Here is a 22,400-nt window from a genome sequence, read left to right on the forward strand (position 1 = left end):
GCAAAAGGAAATGAATAATGATTTCAGGGCTATAATGTGAAATTACCCATGAGTTGCTGAGCTCACCTGTCCCCAGATAGTGCCTTCTGAGTTTTCCACCTGCTCCCAGCGCAACCTCTTCACACTCATATGGTTGGAGTCCATCCTGGAGAGAGTGGGCCTGGGCAGGGGTGGAGGGGAGCAGGGTGGTGGCAGTGGTGGTGGTGGAGGGGGCTCCAGGTGTTCTGAAGGGTCTGATAGAGAGTGGGGGAGGGATTGGGGATGGCTTTGGGCATGTGATTGTTTGTGATGGGTCTGGCTTTGGGGCTGGTGTTGGGACTGCAGCAGGTGGTGGGAGGGTTGAGACTGAGGACGGGTGGCTTGAGTGGAAGTTTGGACCTGGTGAGGTTGGTGGTGCTGGGGCAGGGGCTGAAACGTGGAGAGTGTGGGCTGGTGTGGCTGGAGAGGCTGAAAGGTTGAAAGAAGGGGCTGAGGTCTGTGGGGCTGCTGGGGAGGGTGGATAACATGAATCTGGTGCTGGTAGTCCTGTGGAGGAGGCTGTGGGGTTATATGGTGGATATGGTGGATCTGAGGTGTGCTGGAGTGGTGGTGGGTCTGCTGGATTGAATGGGGTCTCTGCGGAGAGGGTTTAGTGGGCTGAGGGTGATGAGTTTGGTGGGTCTGCTGCTCTTGGTGTCTCCCTTGCGGTGACACTTGGGTCTGATGGTGACCTTTCAGACTTCTGCGACTCTGGTGAGGGTGGCTCTCCCGGTTTAGCTGCACAGGGAGGGAGGCAGGCTCCTGCTGGGATTGGTGCAGAAGCTCAGTGGAAGAATGATGGGGCTTTGGTTGGTGCACCTGATGAGCTTGATGAAGCAGCTCTGAGGAGGAGTGGTGGGCCTGAGGTTTGTGTATTTGATGGAGCAGCTCAGTGGACGAATGGTGGGGCTGTCCCCGATGCATCTGATGAGACTGATGGAGGAGTTCAGTGGAGGAGTGGTGAGGCTGCATTTGCTGCATCTGGTGGGCTTGGTGTAGAAGTTCTGTTGAAGAGTGATGGGCCTTAGTTTGGTGCATTTGGTGGAGCATTTCTGATGATGAGTAGTGGGCTTGGGCTTGTTGCATCTGCTGTAGTATTTCAGCAGATGCATGTTGGGCCTGTGATTGTTGCAACTGGTGAAGCATCTCAGCAGAGGAGTGGTGAGCTGGAGCCTGTTGTATCTGGTGCAGCATCTCTGCTGAAGAATGATGGGGCTGAGGTCTGAGGCCTTGATGGCCTTGGTAGATGCCCTCCGCGTACTGAGTCTGCTGGCTGCTGGTCGGATGAGGTGAGGGCTGGTGGGGAGGTGGGGCAGAACGTGACTGACGTCGGTGATGATGGTGATGACCCTGCTGGGTTTGTTGCTGTTGTACTTGGCGCATCATGTAGAGCGGGTGGTTAGCATGGTGATAGGTGGAGTCCGGAGAAGGGAGTGGAGGTAAGGATTGGTGCAGTTGCTGGAGAGGCAGTGGGGAGTGGGATTTCTGCTGTGTGGGCTGGGCTGGCATCGAGTGGTGGCTCTGGTAGATCTGTTGCATCTGGTGCTCCTCGAAGGCTTTTTGCTCCTCATATGCTTTTTGCTCCTGGAATGCTTGAAGCTCCTCAAATGCTTTTTGCTCCTTGTAGGCCTGCCGCTGTTCATAAGCTTTTTGTTCCTGGTAGGCTTGACGCTGCTCATACGCTTGTCTCTCTTGGTAGCTTTGTTGCTCTTGGTACATTTGTTGTTCTTCAAAAGCTTTTTGCTCTTCGTAAGCCTTCTGTTCTTCATAGGCTTGTCTCTCTTTGAAGAGCTTCTCCTGATAAGCCTGTTGTTCCTGGTAGGCCTGCTGCTCTTGGAACAGTTGTTGTTCTTCATAGGCCTTCTGTTCTTCATACGCTTGCCTCTCTTTATAAGCTTGTTGCTCTTCATAAGATGGTCGTTCCTGGTAAGATTTTTGCTCTTGATAGGCTTTTAGCTCTTGTATTGTAGCATGGACCTGTAGGTCCTCTCTAGTGGGGAGCACTTTATGTAGGGAATGGCGTTTAGGTGGTGGATTACTGCGAGGTGGGGGAGGTGGAGGTGGTCCGGATTTCCGGCGGATTGGCACATATGTTCTTGGAGAGTGTTCAGGTGTGTAGCTAAGCTGTTGCTGCTGAGTCTGTGCAGGTGCTGGAGGGGGAGGAGGCGGGTCATTGAACTGAATGGGCGGTGGTGGCGGAGGGGTCATGGGCGGAGGAGGGATGTGGTCAGAGGAGGATGAATAGGTGAGGGAGGAGGCATTCTCTTCTCCGCTGCTGCTCTGAACATCACTTGGGCTGCTGAGTTCTGGGCCTACAAATCCTCCATTTTCTTCTTCATCCACTCCCAAGTCTTCATCATTGTCCTCATCCTCCTCATCTGGGAAGCCCATCTGCACAACATCCTGGCATTAACAGCAATTACACTTCATTAGCCTATTCATGTTGAAGTGTGTTTATTGTATACTATATGAAATCGCCTCACGGAAAAAGGGATGAAAGCCAAAACGGACAAAATGTTGAACTCAATTAACAAAATATTCACACGTCTACTTGTTTGTTGTCCTGACACTTTCAGAATCATTCCAGTCATTGCAAGGTCATAGGTGGCTTGCTTTGAGCAGATGCTTGCAAGATGAATATTTAAACTCTGATTTTAATGGGTTTGTATTTCTCTGTCATGCATCTTAACAAACTAATAACATTTTTTAGTCCGACACCAGTAGGTGATAAAAATCTTTGGTCTGGGGCTGTGTTAATAATAATCACTTCAGGTAACACTGGACTGAAAAAGGATGAATGTAACTGTGTTTCCAGTATTCAACTGTTTGATGATAAAAATATAGTTGATATATCAATTCATAGACCTTTCAGGATAGATGTGCAAACCAATCATCTTTTTAAATCATGTAAATGGCCACAAATGGGTTGACAGAGTGTACTGTCTATAGTTTGTCTTTAACTGAGCTTCTTGACGGCCTTAGGTTAATAAAAGTAAGTAAGTGATTGTTGACATATAATACAAAAGTGATAACTTATTATCAACGTCAGTCCGAGGTTATCGGCTGATTTGTTTTAAATTCCTTCTTGATGACAAGGCTTATGAGCTATGACTCTACCTCCTCGTAGTCATTTTCGGGAGTGAGGAAGTCATCAACTATGGCCACTCTCTGCCCCAGCTGTTCGCTCAGTGCATCCAGAAAGCGATCTGTGTCTTCAGACCGAGGCGGTTTGGAGAAGGTGTAGCGGCGTTTGTTGCTGCGGAGGCCAGTGGGACTAGCTTCATAGGCTGGGGGCTCTGGTGGAGATGGAGGGGGGCTGTCCAGGCTGATGTAGGGGTTGGACTCCCCGCTGGTCTGACTTGTCAGCCCTGATGAGTAGAATTGGGCTTGAGGAGGGCTAGGGAGGGGTTCTGGCCAGGATGTAGGAGGGGGGGGACCTTTACGGCTACCTAATATAAGGAGGAACCATATACACATACGTTATATATTTACAACTACATGTGAAGCCTGATATGAATGTATGTAGGTCTATGAATAAACATACATAAAAAGCTTTCTCTCGCTGGTGAGCTGATTAATTCAGTAAAAAGGGGCCATTCTGCATTTTTACATGTCTATTCAAGGACTTTACCTTTTACAGTATGTTCAGTACCGCTTTTGGCACTACAGTAAAAATCCGCACAGTTTCCTGTCTTGAGCATCTGCTCAAAATGCACTCCCTCCCCCCCCTTAGTCTCAAAAGAGTGTCACTACATTTCTCAAACTAAATGTTGCTGTTTTGAATCGTAGTTGAAGGTACGCAAGAAATGGGTTCGAGGAGATTCTGCACAAAAGGAATTCTGAGCATGGCTCCAAAAGGAACTAACCAGAAAAGAAAAAATATATATATGCAGAGGGTGTGTGTGTTTTCTTGTTCCATTTCCACCATCACCAAATCCTCCTTATGAGAGTAACAGCGTCATACAGTTTAAAAAAAACAAACAAACAAAAAAAACTTTCATCGATTGAATGCGCTGGGACAGGTTTTAACCTCACATCGCATCTTAAAGGGAAATTCACTTTATTTTTGACCCGGGCCCATTTGTTCCCCATTTGTTTGTCTCAAAATGGAATGGTTGGTAGGGACCAAAGTTGCTGGAATTATCACTTTACTGTGTCTGGCAAACGTGAAACAGCAGCAAAGTAATCTTGCATTGTTCCCGCCAAAGTTTGTACATTATTTATCCTTTCAATAATGACAACAGCAGCCATTCCACAGTTGCCAGTCATCGTATCCTTGCTGGACATCCAAACAATTCAAATCCTTTTGTTTCCGATCAATTATTTCCTATCATGGCCGGGTTGAAAAATGCCAGAATTTCTTATCTAAAGTTCACTCTACATTCCGATCCCAAGGGAGCCAGTCTTTCTTGGGGGATGACTTGGACCTTGCTTTGCCTTCCTCCACAGTTCTTTATCAAACTAATTAAATTTCGACGACTCATAACAGCCAAACTGAACCAAGAATGAGGGTAGAAGCTTGTTTCAAGACTCTCTTTTGCTTTTGATTTTCAATGAAAGTCTCAGGGACATGCACTGAGTCAGAAATGGGCTCCCTACCTTGGGATTTATCATTGTTGCACTGCGGTAAATTTCCCTTTTTATCTTATACCACTTGAGTAAAAATACACACACTTACTCATTCATGCAATAACTAAGAAATATACAATATATTAGTTCACTCTTGTTGCTATGAGTTCAGTATAAATATATACTTTAGGCTACCTGTGTTAGCATGCATTGTAGGGGAAGCTGTGCGTGAGGGAGGGTCCAGATCCAGCAAACTCTCAGGGGCAGGAGGAGGGCGAGTCTTCAGGGACTTGGATCTCTTGGCTGAGTACATGTTCTCCAGCTCAGCATACACTGCTGACAGCTTATATGATGGAAATGTACAGAGAGACCAGAGTAAGATTTCTTGCCCTCATCTCTTATCATAATCACAGCAAATATTGGTGTATTCTACTCTTTACAACGGAGGTGGGCCGGTACGTACATTAGTGAGGTTGTTGGGAGTCTCAGGTAGGGAGGTACCATCTCCTGACTGTCTTTCTCCAGGAGCCAACCTCATCCCTGTCTCCAGTACAGAGTCTGCACGGAGGCCTATTATAATCCAGGTGTTGAAATAACACAACCCATTGTACTAAAGTTCTGACACCACAACGCAGGCCATTCCATTTTGGTCATGTGGGATGATGCAAAACTATAGAGTGGTGGAGGAATGAGGAGCTAAGTTAGCATTGTTGAACGTCCAGCTCCCTCATCTGTAAATCAGTGGGTTTATGGGTCATCATTTGAAATAAGATCTGTGGTTAACACAAGCTTAAGATATTTCAGAATCTCGCTCCACTGCATAAAATACTCTTACAAAGCCACAATTGAAAGGAAAAAATGTCCTTGATTTTATTTACCTTCATTGTCTGTGAGGCAGTTTGTAAGTTGTGATTTAAAAGTGATTAATAAACAAAATCTTTATTTTATTATTTTTTTTTACTATTAAAAATCATCGCACCAAACACAAGAAGAAGCTTGAAGCTAGCATTCACGGTACAATTCATTGATAGCACAACATTAGCTTCGTACTTCATGACCCTGAGACGTGTAAATCTCATCAACTTCTGTTAACCACAGAGCTTTTTTTTTTTTTTTTTTCCAAAAATCCAGAATCAGAAATAGGCAAATAGGGAACTCATGGCAATGCTAACTTCTGGGTTAGCCTTCAAAAAGACTTCATCCCTGCAGCAATCTATTTTTAAATACATAAAATAATATAGTTATCCTGGCTGAACATGTGTCAGTCAGGCTGGTCATGTAAAAGAAGTTTAACGCTTGTAACAAATGAGCAAACCAAACAATCAAGTTGTATTGATGATTGCTACGGACTACAGATAATAATAGTGATGATGGCAGTGAGAGTAAAGGAAGTGATGATGGTAGTACTACAGAGGAAATGATAAAAAAAAATGAAGTCAGGTTCTCTACCCATGCCCAAGTGTGTGCCAATGACCAGGTCATCAGAGCTACGTCCCCTCACACTGCTCCTGTACGTGGTCCCTGTCACCCTCATGGAGCTGCTACGGCGATGGGGCTCAGGGGCAACCTCGGGCTCTGGAGGAGGGGGAGGAGGTGGTGGTGGTGGTGGAACTGGAACAAACACACATATTGGCAACGCACAGGAAGGCACAGGTGTATGAAGGGCTGAAGCACCTGATGGGATTGCACTTTACTGGTGACGGGTGAATCTTTTCAAGAAGACACCTATGACATTCTCATGACAGTTATAAAGGCCTCCCCCAACTCCAGCTGCTCGTGAACCTGGGAGGCCCCACGTACCCCAAGTCATTCACAAAGGACAAACGTGTACACCCACCTGGGGATTTGAATCCTAGAAAGCGTGAGATCTTGCTTTGGCAATGTTCCTGCTCTTCATATGTCAGCAGCTGGTAAACAAACTGCCAGATCACTTGTTTGGCTGGAGTATCCAGCACCGGGAACACATCCACGATCAGAGTGTCAACATTCCTGTTGCCATGGAAACACAGGCAAGGTGACAGACATTGCCGAGATGTCCCATTAGAAGTCACAAGAATGAGTGGATGACGGGATAAGTTGAGCTTGGAGGTTAGCATAGCATGTAGCTTGGTTACTGATGATGTTAGCACAGAGTTCTAACTGCTCAAATGATCTGAGCAGTTATACATGACAACGTGATCATCAGCAGAGCATCAAATGTGATGCCATTCTGTTCAATTTAATTCAAACCTGCCCACCACGCAGCATATACACATTCAAAAATGCTTAATCATTGTGTTAATATAAACGTGTTGGACAATATTTTACAGTGTCTAACAGGAAACAATGGCGGAATCTTGCAAGAATAAAGAAAGTCTTATTTTGAAGGCAGTAGTTTTATTTTGTAAAAACAGCAGTATCCATCATTGCAGTTTTAAGAGGGGTGTGAGTGGGAATTCCCCCCCCCCCCCACAGTTACTGTCTTTTTTTAATCCTCGGACTAAAAAAAATGATGTACTAACAAGAACAGCAAGAAGAGTTTACTGCTGTTCAGTGTTGTGTTTTTTATTGTCACGCACCAGACTATGACGATACAAATATTGACATTAATCACCAGAAAATCATTGTTTCCATTATTTGTTTTTAATTATTATCAAAGTTGCATAATGTAGACAATTTGGCATTTAAATTGTTAAATTCCTGAAATTAAATGACATTTTTGTAGTTCAGACCTGAAGTTGAGTAAAAAAGTTTTAACTATAATGAGTTGGTAAAATATTATAGAATATTTTCATACCAATTTTGTAAAAGGGACTTTTTGTCTTCTAAGGTATATTTTTTAAATAGTATGCGCACTACTTAAAGTTAAATGTCATCATGTATTCCTCTCAGTAGCCCCTCCATCCTTCGACTCTATCTCACTACCCCACCCCTTCTCACCCGATCGTCCTCTCACCTGTGCTGGAAGAAGTTCTCCAGAGCCTTGCAAATGGTGTAGCGCTCCTGAATGGTCAGCAGATGCTCCAGCTGTTGTCCAAAGGTACGGCCCTGTACCCGGATACTGGGAGGCAGGATCTCTGCTACCCATTGCAGGGAGCTGAGCACAGGCGATCGGGCTCGTTCAGTGGGAATGCTCCCTGCTAGATCCTGTTCTGACAGGCTGAAAGTCGGTGGACCGTCCTCCACTACCAGGGTGGGCATGGCACCACTGCCCTGAAGCATGGACACCACCTTCTCATGGGAGGAGGTCCTACAGGCAAACACAAAGTCAGGTATAACACTCTGTGCGTAGATTCTTCCAAATGGTTGGTGCATGTGAAAGTTCGACCTCATGTCAAGTCCATTGAGAAACAGGATACGATCTCCTGGCTTTAGACTGGCCTTGTCTGCTGGGCTTCCTGCAGAGCAATAAGAGAAGGAAATGTACCTGATTTGACATGCAGACTTGTGAGATTATTCATCTCTCAGTCTTACTGAAGATCAGAAGGACACAAAACTCATTCACACATCTGCAAATTTGAAACCTACCAGGGATGACAGAGTCAATCCAGACAGGAGCATGGCCTCTGAGAGTGAAGCCAAAGCTCATGTTGCCCTTGCATACTCTCACCGTCCTGAAGAGAGAGATTACGCTCAGATTATTGCTGGATAGTTTAGCTATGACGGAGTGCGCAGTCATCGGCCATTTCTTCGAAAAGCCCCTCCAATCATCGGGAAGTCCAACTGTAGACCTCCAGCAGATATTCATCGGAGAACTCCGAATTCCACGATATTCCAGACAATATAAACGATACAACCTATAATTTAAAACCTTAGAAGTCATTGGTGGTTTATTGATGGAACATATTCCCACAATTTCTTTTTGTGTGTGTGTTTTTTTTTTTATTTGCTTTGAAATTCCCTGATGAATGTGAGAAGGCGATAAAGGAGGAGACAGGGAACAACACAGAGAAGGGAAGAGCGGAAGAACAGCCACAGCTGTCTGAGTAGATTTATGTTACCACTAGAAGGTTCTATTTTTCACTTGACTCCCCCACACCTTAATTCATGTAATTCCATGCTTACAGAGGAGGACCAGTCGCAGCAGCTGACGTGTTTCTGCTGTTTATATACCTCATTTAATATGGAAACGGGGTCTTTTTAAAGCTAAAAATGTAATGAGTTGGATATCTGAGAGTCGGTTTATGTGCGATGTTGTTTGAACCTCACGTCAGCAGCAGGAGATGCAGTCTGAATTTATCCATCAGTTTTAGTAGAAATCCTTCTTAACGTTGTGATGCATAATGATAATAAAAAAAAAGATATTCGGTTTGAAAGCATTAAAGTAGTAAAGCCTACTTGTGTTAAAAGGTGTCAATGACAAAAACAGTTTTTCAGAGAGTGAATACACAGTAGAATTACAGATAAAAGAAACTTCAACTTCTTGAGTAGAGTGACAGGAGATTTACTTGGTTACTCTCCTTATGGAAATATTGTATTAAAGGGATCACCATAGATTTTATTGGAAACTAACAGAAATAATAGGATTTTGGTGTAGATCTGAGCAAGATGACGATATTTTCTTGCGTGTTGAATGTGATGTGTAGGCCAGAATGGAAATGCATTACAATGTTTGATTCGAGATTATATTTTGATGCTTAAATTATGTTCCTGAACCTCCTGCAATATTGCTATTTTGATGAACCATCCTAGAAAATACTGACCAGTTGGATTCTGTTATAACTGGGTGAAGCTGCTGACTTAAACACACCTGCAGTTGGTTGTTGTGCCGCTGGAGTGGCCAGCTATCAGTGAGGTGGTCTTGCGCATGCCTCGGGTGGGGGGGGCCACGCCTTCCTCAGCGTGGGTGCGTGGTACTGAACTAGCACGGGTGGAGACCAGAAGATGTTCAGGGTGATCCTCGCTACGGCTGCGGCGGAGGCGGTTACGGCTAGGGTCACTGAAGCTCCGCCCCTTGAGACGGCTCATCAGACTCTGGGAAACCACCTCGTCAAAACGTTCCCGGTGCTTCTTGGGAATGAAGATCCTGGCAAACATGGTGGAATCAAAGGTAATCTCTGAATGACTAAATTAAGCGTCAAGTTTAGCTTCTCCTCCCGTGTCTGCTGTTTAACAGAAGAGCGAGATCACAATCAAAGGTAGGCTTTGCTGTACGTTTTCTTGAGATTAACATTGAGTCAATATCAAATAGAATGAAAAAAAAATCACATCAAAGCAGCAGCTCAGCAAGAAAATCCCTGCAAAATCCCAAATTCTTTGCTCAAAGCGTCCATTGCTCTCCACATCTTGAAAATATGCATTGTTCCACCAGCAGGATCCACTTAATTGGTTCAAAAATAGTTCAGTCCATATCGCCTCATGGGAGGGCCTAGGCAGGTAGGAGGGGTGTGTGTGTGTGTGTAGTTTTGCATGTGTGTGGTAAAGAGATGAGTAAAGCTTTTGTTTGTGTGCTCCCGTCACATTAACAGCTGCACGTACGAGCGTTCCGAATCTGTGACAGCTCACAGCTAATAAGCGCAAAAGAAGAAGCAGCAGATCCACCTCTGGGAGAAAAGCACCCCCCCACCCCACCGCCCTCCCCGGTGTTATCTCCCCCTCCCATGATCAACTTCTATTGCATTCTTAAAGGAAAAAAACCCACCCTCACATACTGTTTGATTTCGGCGTGTGATATTTAATGCATTCTGGGTGAAGTGTAGTTCCTACTCCATATGCTGCATACATGCAGAGTCAATACAATAAAATCCGCGCAGAGACGCGTCTGAATCAGCCACCCGAGAGGACGCTGAGCTGTGTGAAGCTCGCTGGAAATGACAGATCTCTGGCTTCAAAATCAGCACCCAATAGTGAGGAAAACAGCTTTCTCTCTTTGACATATCAGAGAGCTGTCTACTGCGTTTGCTTCATATCTCCCTAATTATCTGAAAGAAGAAACACATTACAAGACAAGAGATTTGACCCAGAAATGCAAGAAACATCGCCAATAAATGCAAAGTGTTTTAGGGTGCATTTGCCTTTAAATATAGGACACTTTCTTCCCGTTCCTCTCTTTTATCTGTGAAACACACAACACACGCACACAACACACACATATATACTGAAACAAATCTACATCTCACACCTAATTCATCCCTTTTCTCTTTTCCATATCTTCAACCATGTCTCTACTACAAAACGATGCTGCAGTGGCCATCATCAACAACATAAAACCTCGCTGTCTCGATCCATCATGAATCTCCCGGGTGGTTTCAGTGTGCAGTGGAGAGACAAATACTTTGGGGTTTCTGTGCAGTAGTTCCACTGAGCATTCAGACACATAGCACATACTCAAACGTCCCTGCCGAGACGAAGGCTCAGTGCTGCAGTTTTCAAAGCTATGCACAGTTCCTTTGTGTATATGAAAACATGTTTGGAGGCTCGAATAGCGACGTCAACGCTGAGCTGCCTCCTCACTGGGTTCTGATAATCTAAAGTTGAGGGAAGTTAAGAGGTTTAGTCCCACGAGAGATTTCTCTCCTTGACAATATTCTGATTTACAGTACATTAATTTCTTGGATACTCACCACTATTTGCCTAATTAAAACCACTGACACAAAAATCATCATTACACCAATTGAGGACGCTGCATTTGTCCCCAATTAACTGGTTTGAGTGTCTCCCAGAGAGAAGAATAAGGAATACCCATTTACAGTGCACATGCCCTTGATTTACATTATTCCCTTGCTTTAACCCCCAAACAGCCATTTAAACTCACAGTTCTTTGACTCCACCGATAGAACAAGCACCAGCACACCCTCTCAGTCGGTGAGTTAAAACGGAGACCCTGTCCAAACCTGGTCTGTGTCGCTTCATGTGGTTTTGTAAGTCAAAAGATAAGCAGGACTTAACTCAAGTACTCACAGTTATCAATTCTACAAACATGCTCTTCATACAGCAAATCAGGCTTTTGGGAAACATGTTTATTTGCACTTTTGATAACAAGATGTTCAACGTAACTGTCCCAGAAATGACCCTTAGCTGCCAATTATTGCTCAGTAAGAGGAAACAGTAACCGTTAGCATCTTAGCACACACACAAATTCTGCGGCTCCAGATCACCAGTCATAATAATGAGATTAAGCATGAGGTATGTCCAGGTGGAGCCCAAAATAATTCTTTTCAAACACATGACCAACATTTTGGCATCATCTATCAGACCAAACGTTTATAGTAAGCATCAGTGCCGGCACAAAGTTTTTACAGATCTGTGCATGACTACTCACACCAAGGGCTTTCAGCATGCTACATTTTTCACAACTACCGTACTGTTCTGAATATACGACAATATAGCTTTTCAGATACATTTCCAAGAAAAAAGCATTGTTTCATATTCAGAACAATACGGCATTTCCAAGTCCAACCAGAGAGCCCATAATATGGTGTTCCTCAGGTATCATTTGTGGGTCCACTTTTATTCACTGACCCAGACCCATCAAACAAAAGCAAAATAAAACAAAAAAACCATGATAGCTGTGATTATATTGCACAACCACATATCTATCTGATTAAATTTCCTCCACCAAGGAGATAATGTGAACACCATCATTGTTTGTTTGACAGTCTGTTAGCAGGGTATCTCAAAAAGTTGTTGATGAATTTTGATTAAAAAAATGTAATAGGATAGTAGAGAGTAGGTTAAGGATTTTGGAGTCGATTTGGAACCTGATGAAGTCATGTCACCACGTTGAGGGTGTGTCCTGTCCAAGTGCCCTTTAGCTGATATTTGAATCAGTACATCAACGGAAAAGGAATGGAAAACTAAACTGATATTAAAGTAGTTGTATGAATCCAAAGTAACAGCCTGTTAAACATTAAAATGTAATTTCTTTGCCAATGTGATAACAGAGAAAAGATTTTATTTGGGTCTCAGATCGTCAGGCAAAATACATAATCTTTAGCCAGAACAAGGACCTTCATCTGATGAATTGGTGAGATTAGTCATTAATGAAGATTGTTGAGATCAAAAGCAACCCAGCCACTATTAAAAAAAAGAATATAAAGCAGCATTAAAAACAAATTAAGTATGCAGGTGACACTGATTACTGTATGGCATATTCATGCAAGAATAAAACAAATACTCCTCTGGGAGTCAAAGAAGTGCTCGTCTGTGACATCAGCACTTTGTACTGCTGTCTCGAGCGTTGTTGGAGAAAAAGAAAAGATTTATATTCAGTAAACGTACACCCCAGAAAGCTGAGTTTGGGGTAAAGAAGTGAAAAAAAGGACAGAAGTTGAGTGATATGCAGCCTAAAGTGATGATATGAAAGATGGCAGAACTTAGATACAAAGACATGACAAGCTGACAGAGCCAAACAGAGCAGAAAAGACAGAAAGTGGAGTAGTGGAGCTCTTTCTAGGCCAGGGTCATGTAACATGTACCATTTGGGACTGCAATTGGGTTCTTGCGGGCTATGTAGGGCGCAAAACTTTCCTAAACACTCATACATCACCATGGATGCTCAGAAAAGCAGCGGATTGGGAGAACCAAACAGAACCAGGCCATTTACTGGGATTTTGTGACAGTCACGTGCACATTTTCCACCTTCAAGGGTGAAAAATGATTAAAAGCGAGAGCTCAGCTTGACACGCAAACTAGAAATCCTGGTATAATAATGAGGCTACATTTCAAGACAATTACAAATTCTGCTACCTACAGCACCTTAGAGAGAAGTCAGTCAGACGGCTGCAGCTGGTCCACAATGCTTCTCCCACATTTACCAACACAAAGAAAGTGGAGCACATTAAACCGGTTCTTAAAGCTCTGATCCTTCAGACCCCTCCGGTTACAAGGGGCAGGTTTACTCAGTGTTCACAGAATCAGAACCAAACAAGGTGATGCAGTTTTTAGTTACGATGCTCTCCACCTGTGGAACAACTTGAATTCCTGAAGTTTACATGGTAGGCCCAGGTAAAATAGGGATTTTTACCCATTAACCATGCATTTACTCAATTCTGTTTTTTTTTGTTCTCAATAAATATCATTGTAATCGTAAATTGCAAATGTAAACGTCTCCTTTATTGTCTTTTTAATGCTTGATATGCTTGTATTCCTATGCGCAGTGAAGAGCTGTCTCAGAGGCGTTGCAAATAAACCCGCTTTGCCTTCAACTCCACTCAACCGTTTGTCATTTTCTGATATAAATTAAAGAATATTTCACCTCTGCTGATACCACTGAGTCTAAACTTTGCAGTTTCCTCCACTGAAGTTAGGATGTAGGCCTTAGGATGCCCTCAATTAGAAGGAGGCCAAGAGGAGTCTATAATTGGGTCTGAAGGCGGGGTGGCTCAAGGATACCAGTGCACATAGAGGGATGACTGACAACGGCAATCAGTAGGGAAACTCATTGTGAGAGGCATTGTTATCAGACGCACTCGTGATCTGCCAGGTTGACAGCTGGGCCGCGCGTACAAACAGTCAGAGAGAAGACTGCAATTAAAACACCACAGAAGCAAAATGAAGAAAAAGTTATCAGAAGCTGTTTGGAGTCAGACATCAAAAAACGATTTCTGAACAAACTTTTGCAAGAATCAAGCACCATGTTTCACATGCTGGAGTCACAGCACAGATTTCCGTGTTTTGTGATGCAGCACGCTGACAGAAAATTGTAAAATAATCATCAATACAAACCTCAATAAGGAACACAGAAAGAAGCTGCACAACAATGCTTCAGAAACTCACACGTACAAGTCAGCACAAACGGTACAAAGCAGAGTGAACACTGCTGAGATCAAAGCAAAAGTGCCGTACCGAAAGTGTCTGGAAAGGCTCCTATCCCTTCCCATGGCTCTTCGGGGCTTTGAGGAAGCGCCTGAGCTCAGTTAAGCAATGCAAATGCCTCCCCTCTATCTCGGTGAGTCCCCATATGGTTTGAACAAACAACTCTCCCGGACAAAGAGGAGAGAGGAGTAAGATGAGTAATAAGGTGTCCTGGATCTCAAATGTGCTCGCTGCAGGCTCGGAAAGCAGCCAGATGCAGAAGGAGAGGGAGTGAACTGTATGACGGGCTGTGGCTCACATCCCACCACACCTCTAAAACATCACCATGCAGCATCATCAGCTGTTTTCCAACTTCATCCTCAGGGTAGACCTCCTCTTGGATTCCCATCCTTTATCGCCCTCTTCTTCTTCTTCTTCTGTTTCCCAGAGGTCAGGGTCAAGGTCGCCTCGTGGTCTCAGGCACAGTTAAAAGATAATCCTGGAGTCGTTCATCACTCTGCTGTAAAAAGGTGGCGAGTGAATATCTCTTCCCTCAGTGGAGGAGGAAGGAAAGACATGAACAGAGGAGTAAGTGAGGAAGGAGAGAGGAGGAAATTGGAGACGAGAGGAGCGTCCCAGTGGAATTTCAAAGGCGGGTCAGCACAATGGTTGTGTGTGAGTGTGTGCGGGCGTGTGAGAACAATTAAAGTGCGTAACTGCACACACACTTTGACAGTCTTTTGGTGTGTGGGATTTATCCTCACTTGCAGCGTTCCCACTTGTCATTTCTTTCTATATGACATATAGATATAATCATATAGACATAATCCCACAACAATCTGTCAATCATTTGTCTCTCAACATAGAAACACTCAAGAAACCTGCACTGCATCATCAGTCACTCACAGCTTTGAAGTCTACACACAAGTCACAAAAGGACACTAAATTACACCACGCATCAAACTAAATAATAATAGGAGTTCTAAGATTATCTCTAGTGACAGCGGTTACACATTGTTCTGTATAACTTTCATGCCTTCGCTAACCCATGGGTTTCAGAGCCATTTAAGAGTTGTCACTAGCAAGTGCGTCAGAAACCTGAGAGAGAATTTATTAAAAGAAGTAGGCTGCTTAAAAATAGAACACATCCTGTGGGAGGCCGAGGCAAATCGGCGAGGGGACAGAGGCAGACTGAGGCAGCTGGTCAAGTTTTACAAGGCCTGTAGTAGAAATAACGATACAGTTAAGCAACACCTGACGTCCACTGGCACATGACGTCTAATTATCCAGCTGAGGTAAAGAGTGTGCTTGTCACAGGAAGTGACAATAATTGAAGTGTAAGGAAGACAGAAATATCGGGAATGGACGTCAAGTGAATAAATCTCCACGATCCTTACAAATGTGTCAAGTAAGAGCTCACTTTATATTTTGTTGTGATGCTCTTGCAATGAAGTTAGACCCACAATGGTTCATATCACTCATTATATATATATATACATATATATATATATGTATATATATATACATATATATATGTATATATATATATATATATATATATATAAATAAATATCAGTGTCACAAGGAGTATTTCCACTCAAAAATTGTACTTCGTTCTTCAAGTACTCACAAATAGGTGTTTTCCCCCACCTGCATCGCTTCTTTGTGACTTCAGAATATAGAGAGCCAGCCACGTATTTTTAGCTTGAAGCTAACGTTGACTGACAGCTAACACGAGCAAAACTGCACAAACTTGTCCATTTACAAACTCTCAGTTGCATCATGTGGTATAATCCATGTCTCTTCACATACAGCCGTAGGCTTGGTAAGCATTAAAGACTTCAATTAGAGCTAAAAACAGACTGAAACTTTTCTCATTGCTGTTCTGCTCTCTGTTCTTAGCTCAAATCAAAGCGTTTGTGGATTAGTGAACATTCGGCTGGACAACGAAGATGTGCATTGTACTGCCTGCGAGTGTATAAGCTGATATTTCAGGGCAGGTTTGCTGTTGTTCGCTGTAAATCGTCATTTGCTTCAAGCTATATATACTTGGCTGGCACTTTCTGCATTCTGGAGTCAAAAAGAAGTTACGCAGGAGAGAAAAAGTTTTTGTGAGCTCAAGACAAGTATTAATGAGTACTTGAAAGGTAAAATATAATTTCTGTGTGAAGTGTTACTTTCACTTCACCAAGACAAAGAGACTGAAGCTATGCGGGGCTGTAACAATGCACAATGGAACTGATTTGAAAAAGCACAGATTGTGACAACCTCTGTACCTTTTAGGGTACTGACCAAAGCTTATCGCTGGAACCGAGCACCGATGACAGTGTAAAGGGAGTAAAGTAAATGCGGGAGGAAGGTAGGACAACACAATGTGATGTTACCGCTGCAACATGTTGAAGCCCAACACTCAAGGCAACAGCGAATTGAAAAAAAACAAAAAACCTGGTTGGACTCTTCAAAAGTTACCGTAGACAACGCTCTGAGGCAACACATCCAAACTGAGGCAACACCTGGAAAATACATCTAAAATCTGCAGAGCGCGTGAGACACCTGATGCACCTGGAGCTGATGTTAGTGTCACACCTGGATATTAGAAAGTTTGAACTGATTCTTTGACAATGGAAATGAAAATTTTATGCAAGTTAAGTGCCAGTGAATGGAATGGTTAGTAGCAAAGGACGAAAAGTCAAGAAATCACAGTGGCATCCTGCAGGACGACACGGCCAACCGACGAGGGAACCGCTAATGTCTTTACTTCTTCAGTTGTAACCCATCCAGCAGTTAGTGTGGTATTTTACTGTGGGTGGAATCGGTGGAATGAACCAACTAGCATTCAACCCTAGAGGAACCAAAGCATGGCCGCTAAGAAATGCACTTCCACATTGCATATTTACTTCAAATGCCCCAAACTAGTGGATGCCAGCAGCAGCAGCAGCAGCAGCAGCTAATTACACCGATGAGGCATTGCTCATGAACAACCTGGAAGCAAAACTTCTCACCGCAGAAACATAATCGTTCTGCTGAGTGCATCACAAGCTACTCCAAATATTTTAGCTCTTTCCTATAAGATTTGCACTGCCTAACTGAGGAAAATGAACTCGAAGTTGCACAAATTAAAACAGACAGTGCTTAATTAAAATAATCAGAGGGAAAAATTCTACTTGTCAAAGTTTCTCGAGTTCAGAAGGCAGTAGCTGTGACACTTCTGGGTGGAATTATGGGTAAAAAAAGCCAAATGATACATTCTGACCCATATTGGGAGTGTTACTGTACTCTGTCATGGAATAATGGTGATGGTTTCAGTCCTCTGTCCTCTGTGGATGACGCTAATGCATAATTAATGTGCAAAACAAACATTACAAAGCATTTTTCAGGTAAAGAAGGAAACGCGCCATCAAGGCTGTGTCACAGACAGCTGTGTTGGAAAAAACTGAGATAACTGGACAGCAGCTTTGTTTTTCTAGCCGTGGGGGAGATTACTCACCCAAAATAAGTCACTGGGAAAAACAAATGGCTAATTAAGTGCTGTTGTTGACAGCTTTCGAAATAGCCGGAAAATTCTTTGACACCAAACCTGATGAGCATTTACGTGCTGCGTGTAAATGTACAGTGCCAAAATTGTTTTTTCTAGTACTCACCTGAGGCAGCAGTTCATTATTTCCTCCAGCACAGAACTTCAAAGATAGGAGCCCGTGCATGTATGAGAGAAAGTGCTGCGTGCATGTTTTTCTGTTGTCGTATGTGTGCATGTCTCAGCCACCAGCAGCAAACTGGCTGGAGCAGCTGTGTGAAGAGGAGGGAATAAAGAGGATCTAGTGATGTGATCCACCAAAAAATAAAAAAAATACAAAAAATGGTGCGCGTATCAAAGAGCATCGCAGCTGACAGAGAGAGATAAATGGGCAAGGAAGAGAGAGAGAGAGGAAGAGAGACAGAGAGAGAGGAGTGGGGGGGTATTTGATAAAAAATGCAAATGTCTGCAGAGTTATTGTGTTTGTTGGTTTGGATTTCCGATCAATACTGAGGAGGAAGGAGAGACAAGACAAAGAGACTAGAGGGGCAGCAGTCAGTGCTGACAGTCATATGTGCTCTTGATGTATGTATGTGTGTGTGTGTGTGTGTGTGTGTGTGTGTGTGTGTGTGTGTGTGTGTGTGTTTGATCACATTTTACTGTAAATGGCCGAATAAGACGTTTTTAAAAACTGATTGCGTGCAGCTCCCCTCCTCCATCACGTAAGATCTCAGAGACGCTTAAGACTTCCTTTACTTTTATAAACGTTCTCCAAAAAGAAGAAAAGGTCAACAAAACCAGGGCCTCATCTACACAGGGACGGGAGGATGACACCAAAACTACGAGATCAGTTTTAGCCTGGGACAATGATAATCATTTTTGGGGCAGATCCAGACATTTTTTATAAATTTCTCACAAATTATGACATGAAACTTGTCAGAGGGCCACATTCCTCACTTTTCTCTGACACTGCAAGTATTTTTGCACATTTTCTTTGGGGGGGGGGGGGTATGAACCTTCATGGAAAAGATAGCTTTATTTGTAAAATATTTTTAAAAAATTGCAGATTTATGTGATGCTCTCAGATGCATAATTAGCGTATCTTTGTTATTGTGAGATTGAGTTGTTGTTGTTTTATCCCATGTAAATCAAACAAATCAAAAACACTGGTCTAAGCCCATCTGATATGAACTTGGGTGTCAACCTGCTTGGGTAACGATAAAGAACGAATGTATCATATCACAGATCCTTGTAATTGGATTAGGCGTTCCATCACATAAAAGGCTATTCTTGCAAATAATGCAGCTCCAAATTCACAAGTGCGTCTATTCTTTCAGAGTTCAGTCTGGAAACATTCCTGCAGGCTAAAACATGAATCCACTGTGCTCATTATATCAGTGGCAGTGACAGGTAGCAGGGAAGCCTATGACAGAGTGAAGATGAGAAATTCAAGTGTATCAGACTCTTTAACCAGCCCATGAGAGGGGCTGGGAGACCTGGAACAAAACACACCCATCAGATGTTTTTGATCAGAAATGATTGGCTACCTGACGCTGTCAATCAGCTGCTGATGCTCCTCTGTTATCAGGATGTCCGGCAGCGCCTCGGCCAGAGTCTCCACATCCCTCTCAGCGGCGTACTGCTTCAGCACATCAAAGAGATGTTCCTTCACATCTGGTTCCTCTCCAAGAACGTCCTCCACCTGATGGGCCGATGCATTTATTGTGATTACCGATAATTTGATCATCACTCACGCCACCACATGATGTCACACCCACCTTCTTGTTGAACTCCATGGCCTTGTGGGCACGGCTCTCTCTGACGCTGTCCCCACTCTGTGACAGCACCCTCATGCTGCTGCTCAGTCGTTTGGGTCGGCGGGCCATACTGAGCACGCCTAGACGTAGAGGCCGACCTTGGGCTGCTTTGATCATGGCTGCAGCAGTTTCATGATGTTTCACAGGGATGCCGTTGACCTCCATGACATAATCACCGGCCTTGAGACCGCTACGACCAGCCGGACCATTAGGCATGCAGTCCTCCACCATCAGAGGGCTGTCTCCCACAATGGTGAAGCCGAAACGGCCATCAGGGCTGGGAGTGATGTCAATCTGAGAAAGGGGAAAGAATGGTTAGGGTAATGTCATCAGAGATTAATGGGTGATCTGGCTTTACTAGGTGTCATCTGACCTGTTCAATCCGTGATACCACTCCAATGCTGGGTGGCACCGTTTTAAGGGTCTGGGCCAGGGCGATCAGTGCAGGAGTGCTGAGGTTGGTTACATCCTGGCCCTCGATATCCACCACTTGATCCCCAGGCTGCAGGCCCGCCAGGAAAGCACTGCTGCCCTCCACCACAGACAGGATGTAGCTGGGACCAGTGCCACCCAGCCGGAAGCCAAAAGCCTCTGGCCAGTTCTGATTGGTGGCTGGGAGCCCGAGGACTGGAGAATGCACAGTAGGACAAAGTTGGTAGCTAAAGACAAAAAGTTAAGCTACAAATGTCAAAAAGTTATTAGCGTGGAGGCTAATTTTCTAGAAAACACTATGGTTCTGTCATCACTTTTGTGAAAATTTGTGAATTATGTTGAATTTAAACTTTAAATCTTGTGTGACTTGCAGACTATAATCATTCATATTTTTGGGATATATTTTCTATTTAATACATTTTTAATTCAAGCAGCTTCCTGAGGCAACGAGTTTTTCTTTTGTTAGTCGGTTTGTGGAAAAAAATAATGCTATTTGGGTTGAACCAATTTGCAGAGCTCAATAAACGCAATCGTTTTCATTGCACACACAAAAAAAAAGAAAATGTAGAGAATCCCCGTCTTTCTGGGGCGGAAATACATCAACGCTACACAAGCTTTTCATCCATCAGAGCAGAGTGAGCTGGGAAATGGAGGTCAGATGGTCCGTTTGGTTTAAATAGGCCAACTCAGTGGTGGAGCTGTCTCCCTGTAGCTGCAGGGACACTGGTCCATTTAATAAAGTCACAAGTATATAACCGCACAAATCATGTCTGATAGCCTATTTATGCCAAAAGCCTCCTGTGAGCTAAATGGCAGTAAAATAAGGAAACAGAGTGGAGGAGGTTATTTGACAGCTGGTATCTATAGCCCAGAGTGATGTCCACCGCTGGTCCCCTGGACACTGGCCTCATTCCACCGATGCAGAAAATGTCCCAACGGATTCACTACACTCCATAAGTCATCTGGATACACCCAATATATTCTACACATTCTGTATAATGAAGTGAAAATAAATTCTGTTTTGTTTCATCTTATTTTCCTAAATGTATATGTCTGTCCCCTTTCCAGGTTTCCGTGGTGACATGAGGTCATGTGGCTCAGGTCCAGTCTGTTTGATCCATTTATCTGCAATCCTTCATCGTGTTCTTTCCTTAACACTCCATTCAGTACATGTGGCATCTATCTCTTTTAATATTTTCTATACAGATTACTAAGCTCTTTAAGATTACTTGAGGTTTTACAACTAAAATGTGAATTCATTTAAGGATGAGCTTTAGCCCCAAGTCGAGTTGGTGCTGCCACTCTCATTGAGAAAATGATCTTAATTAAGTCTTACCATATGACAGCATAACCCAGAGATACAAAATGAGGAGGTAGAACTTGACACTGGAAGTGGAACAGAGCAAACCAACGCGAACCGTCATCCATCAAACCAGCCGCGCTCTAAACCGCTGTTTTTCTTCTTTTTTTTGTGTGTGGAAAAGATCAAAGGCAAAGAAAAGATGGAGCAAGATCCAAAATACTAGAGAAACACTAAATAAGAGACAGAAAGCAAAAAAAAAGTGCTTGAGAAGTGAGGAAATAAAAGTCTACGCAGTATAAATGTCAGCTTGAATGCAAAAGTGAACAAAAAAAAAAAAATCTGATCTTGCTTAAGTATTCAGGGTGAGATGTGACTGGGTGAATAAAACAGAAAATCCAAAAGAGCCACAGAAGCTTGGAGTCACATCAATCTGTAGCTCATCATCTCCTCTCTCCCCGACACAGCTCAGATAACTGTCACTTCTTTTTGTCCTCTTCTCTCCAGCCTGCGACCCAGATACACATCTCAGCTGTTCTTTCGCTCTCCTGTTTCTCTTAACTCCAGCGCATCAAACACTTCAGGGAAATCATGTTAAAATTATGATTCAGTAAATCAGACTTACAGAAATCTTTAGAGGCACTCCGGGTCCCGGACTTGCTCTGGCGCAGGGAGAAGCGGCCCTTTCTGCTCAGGAAACGCCTCATCCTTGCCCGGCTTGCGGCAGGGCACGTTCCAGCCAGCCTCCCTCCACCCCCAGCCTGGGGGCTGATGCAGCCAAAGAGTGCCCAGGGACACCTCCTTGCTGCGCCTCACCTGAGCTGACTAGCTCCAAAATCCTCCACCCAACTTGGTAAATCAAGTATAGCTAAAAAAGGTCACATCTGTGGGTTGTACAGGTCAGTGCCTCCTCAGTTCTCAATCAGAGAACCACCCGAATGAAGCTGAGGAGAGGGAGGCTGGAAGAGAGGGGAGAGTGTCTTGATGTCAAGCTTTACATCCTGGGCAAGGCGGTCCAGCCTCAGCCTGAGTCCAA

At 43.7% G+C, this 22,400-nt stretch overlaps 1 protein-coding gene across 7 annotated transcripts in view; it reads right to left on the reverse strand.

Moving 5' to 3' along the window:
• The window catches only part of grid2ipa (glutamate receptor, ionotropic, delta 2 (Grid2) interacting protein, a), a 29,495-nt gene extending 7,095 nt beyond the window's left edge, over nucleotides 1-22,400 (reverse strand). For 4 of the 7 annotated variants that reach the window (XM_086184974.1, XM_086184975.1, XM_086184973.1 and 1 more), the window contains exons 1-14: nucleotides 21,990-22,400; nucleotides 20,006-20,259; nucleotides 19,594-19,926; nucleotides 19,363-19,517; nucleotides 9,317-9,592; nucleotides 8,095-8,180; nucleotides 7,895-7,964; nucleotides 7,523-7,816; nucleotides 6,425-6,576; nucleotides 6,037-6,198; nucleotides 5,051-5,157; nucleotides 4,783-4,930; nucleotides 3,136-3,467; nucleotides 67-2,421 (exon numbers count right to left, since the gene is read on the reverse strand). In XM_086184974.1, coding sequence (XP_086041100.1) covers nucleotides 67-2,421; nucleotides 3,136-3,467; nucleotides 4,783-4,930; nucleotides 5,051-5,157; nucleotides 6,037-6,198; nucleotides 6,425-6,576; nucleotides 7,523-7,816; nucleotides 7,895-7,964; nucleotides 8,095-8,180; nucleotides 9,317-9,592; nucleotides 19,363-19,517; nucleotides 19,594-19,926; nucleotides 20,006-20,259; nucleotides 21,990-22,071 — 4,806 coding nt within the window. In that variant the 5' untranslated portion in view covers nucleotides 22,072-22,400. Of the gene's footprint in view, nucleotides 1-66; nucleotides 2,422-3,135; nucleotides 3,468-4,782; nucleotides 4,931-5,050; nucleotides 5,158-6,036; nucleotides 6,199-6,424; nucleotides 6,577-7,522; nucleotides 7,817-7,894; nucleotides 7,965-8,094; nucleotides 8,181-9,316; nucleotides 9,593-14,352; nucleotides 14,446-17,942; nucleotides 18,297-19,362; nucleotides 19,518-19,593; nucleotides 19,927-20,005; nucleotides 20,260-21,989 lie in introns of those variants that run through there. The other 3 variants (XM_086184976.1, XM_086184979.1, XM_086184978.1) reach the window with 3 other exon arrangements.

This window comes from Aulostomus chinensis, chromosome 18, assembly GCF_037954235.1.
Source record: "Aulostomus chinensis isolate RoL2024-O1b breed Wild chromosome 18, RoL_Achi_v1.0, whole genome shotgun sequence".
Lineage (NCBI taxonomy): Eukaryota > Metazoa > Chordata > Actinopteri > Syngnathiformes > Aulostomidae > Aulostomus > Aulostomus chinensis.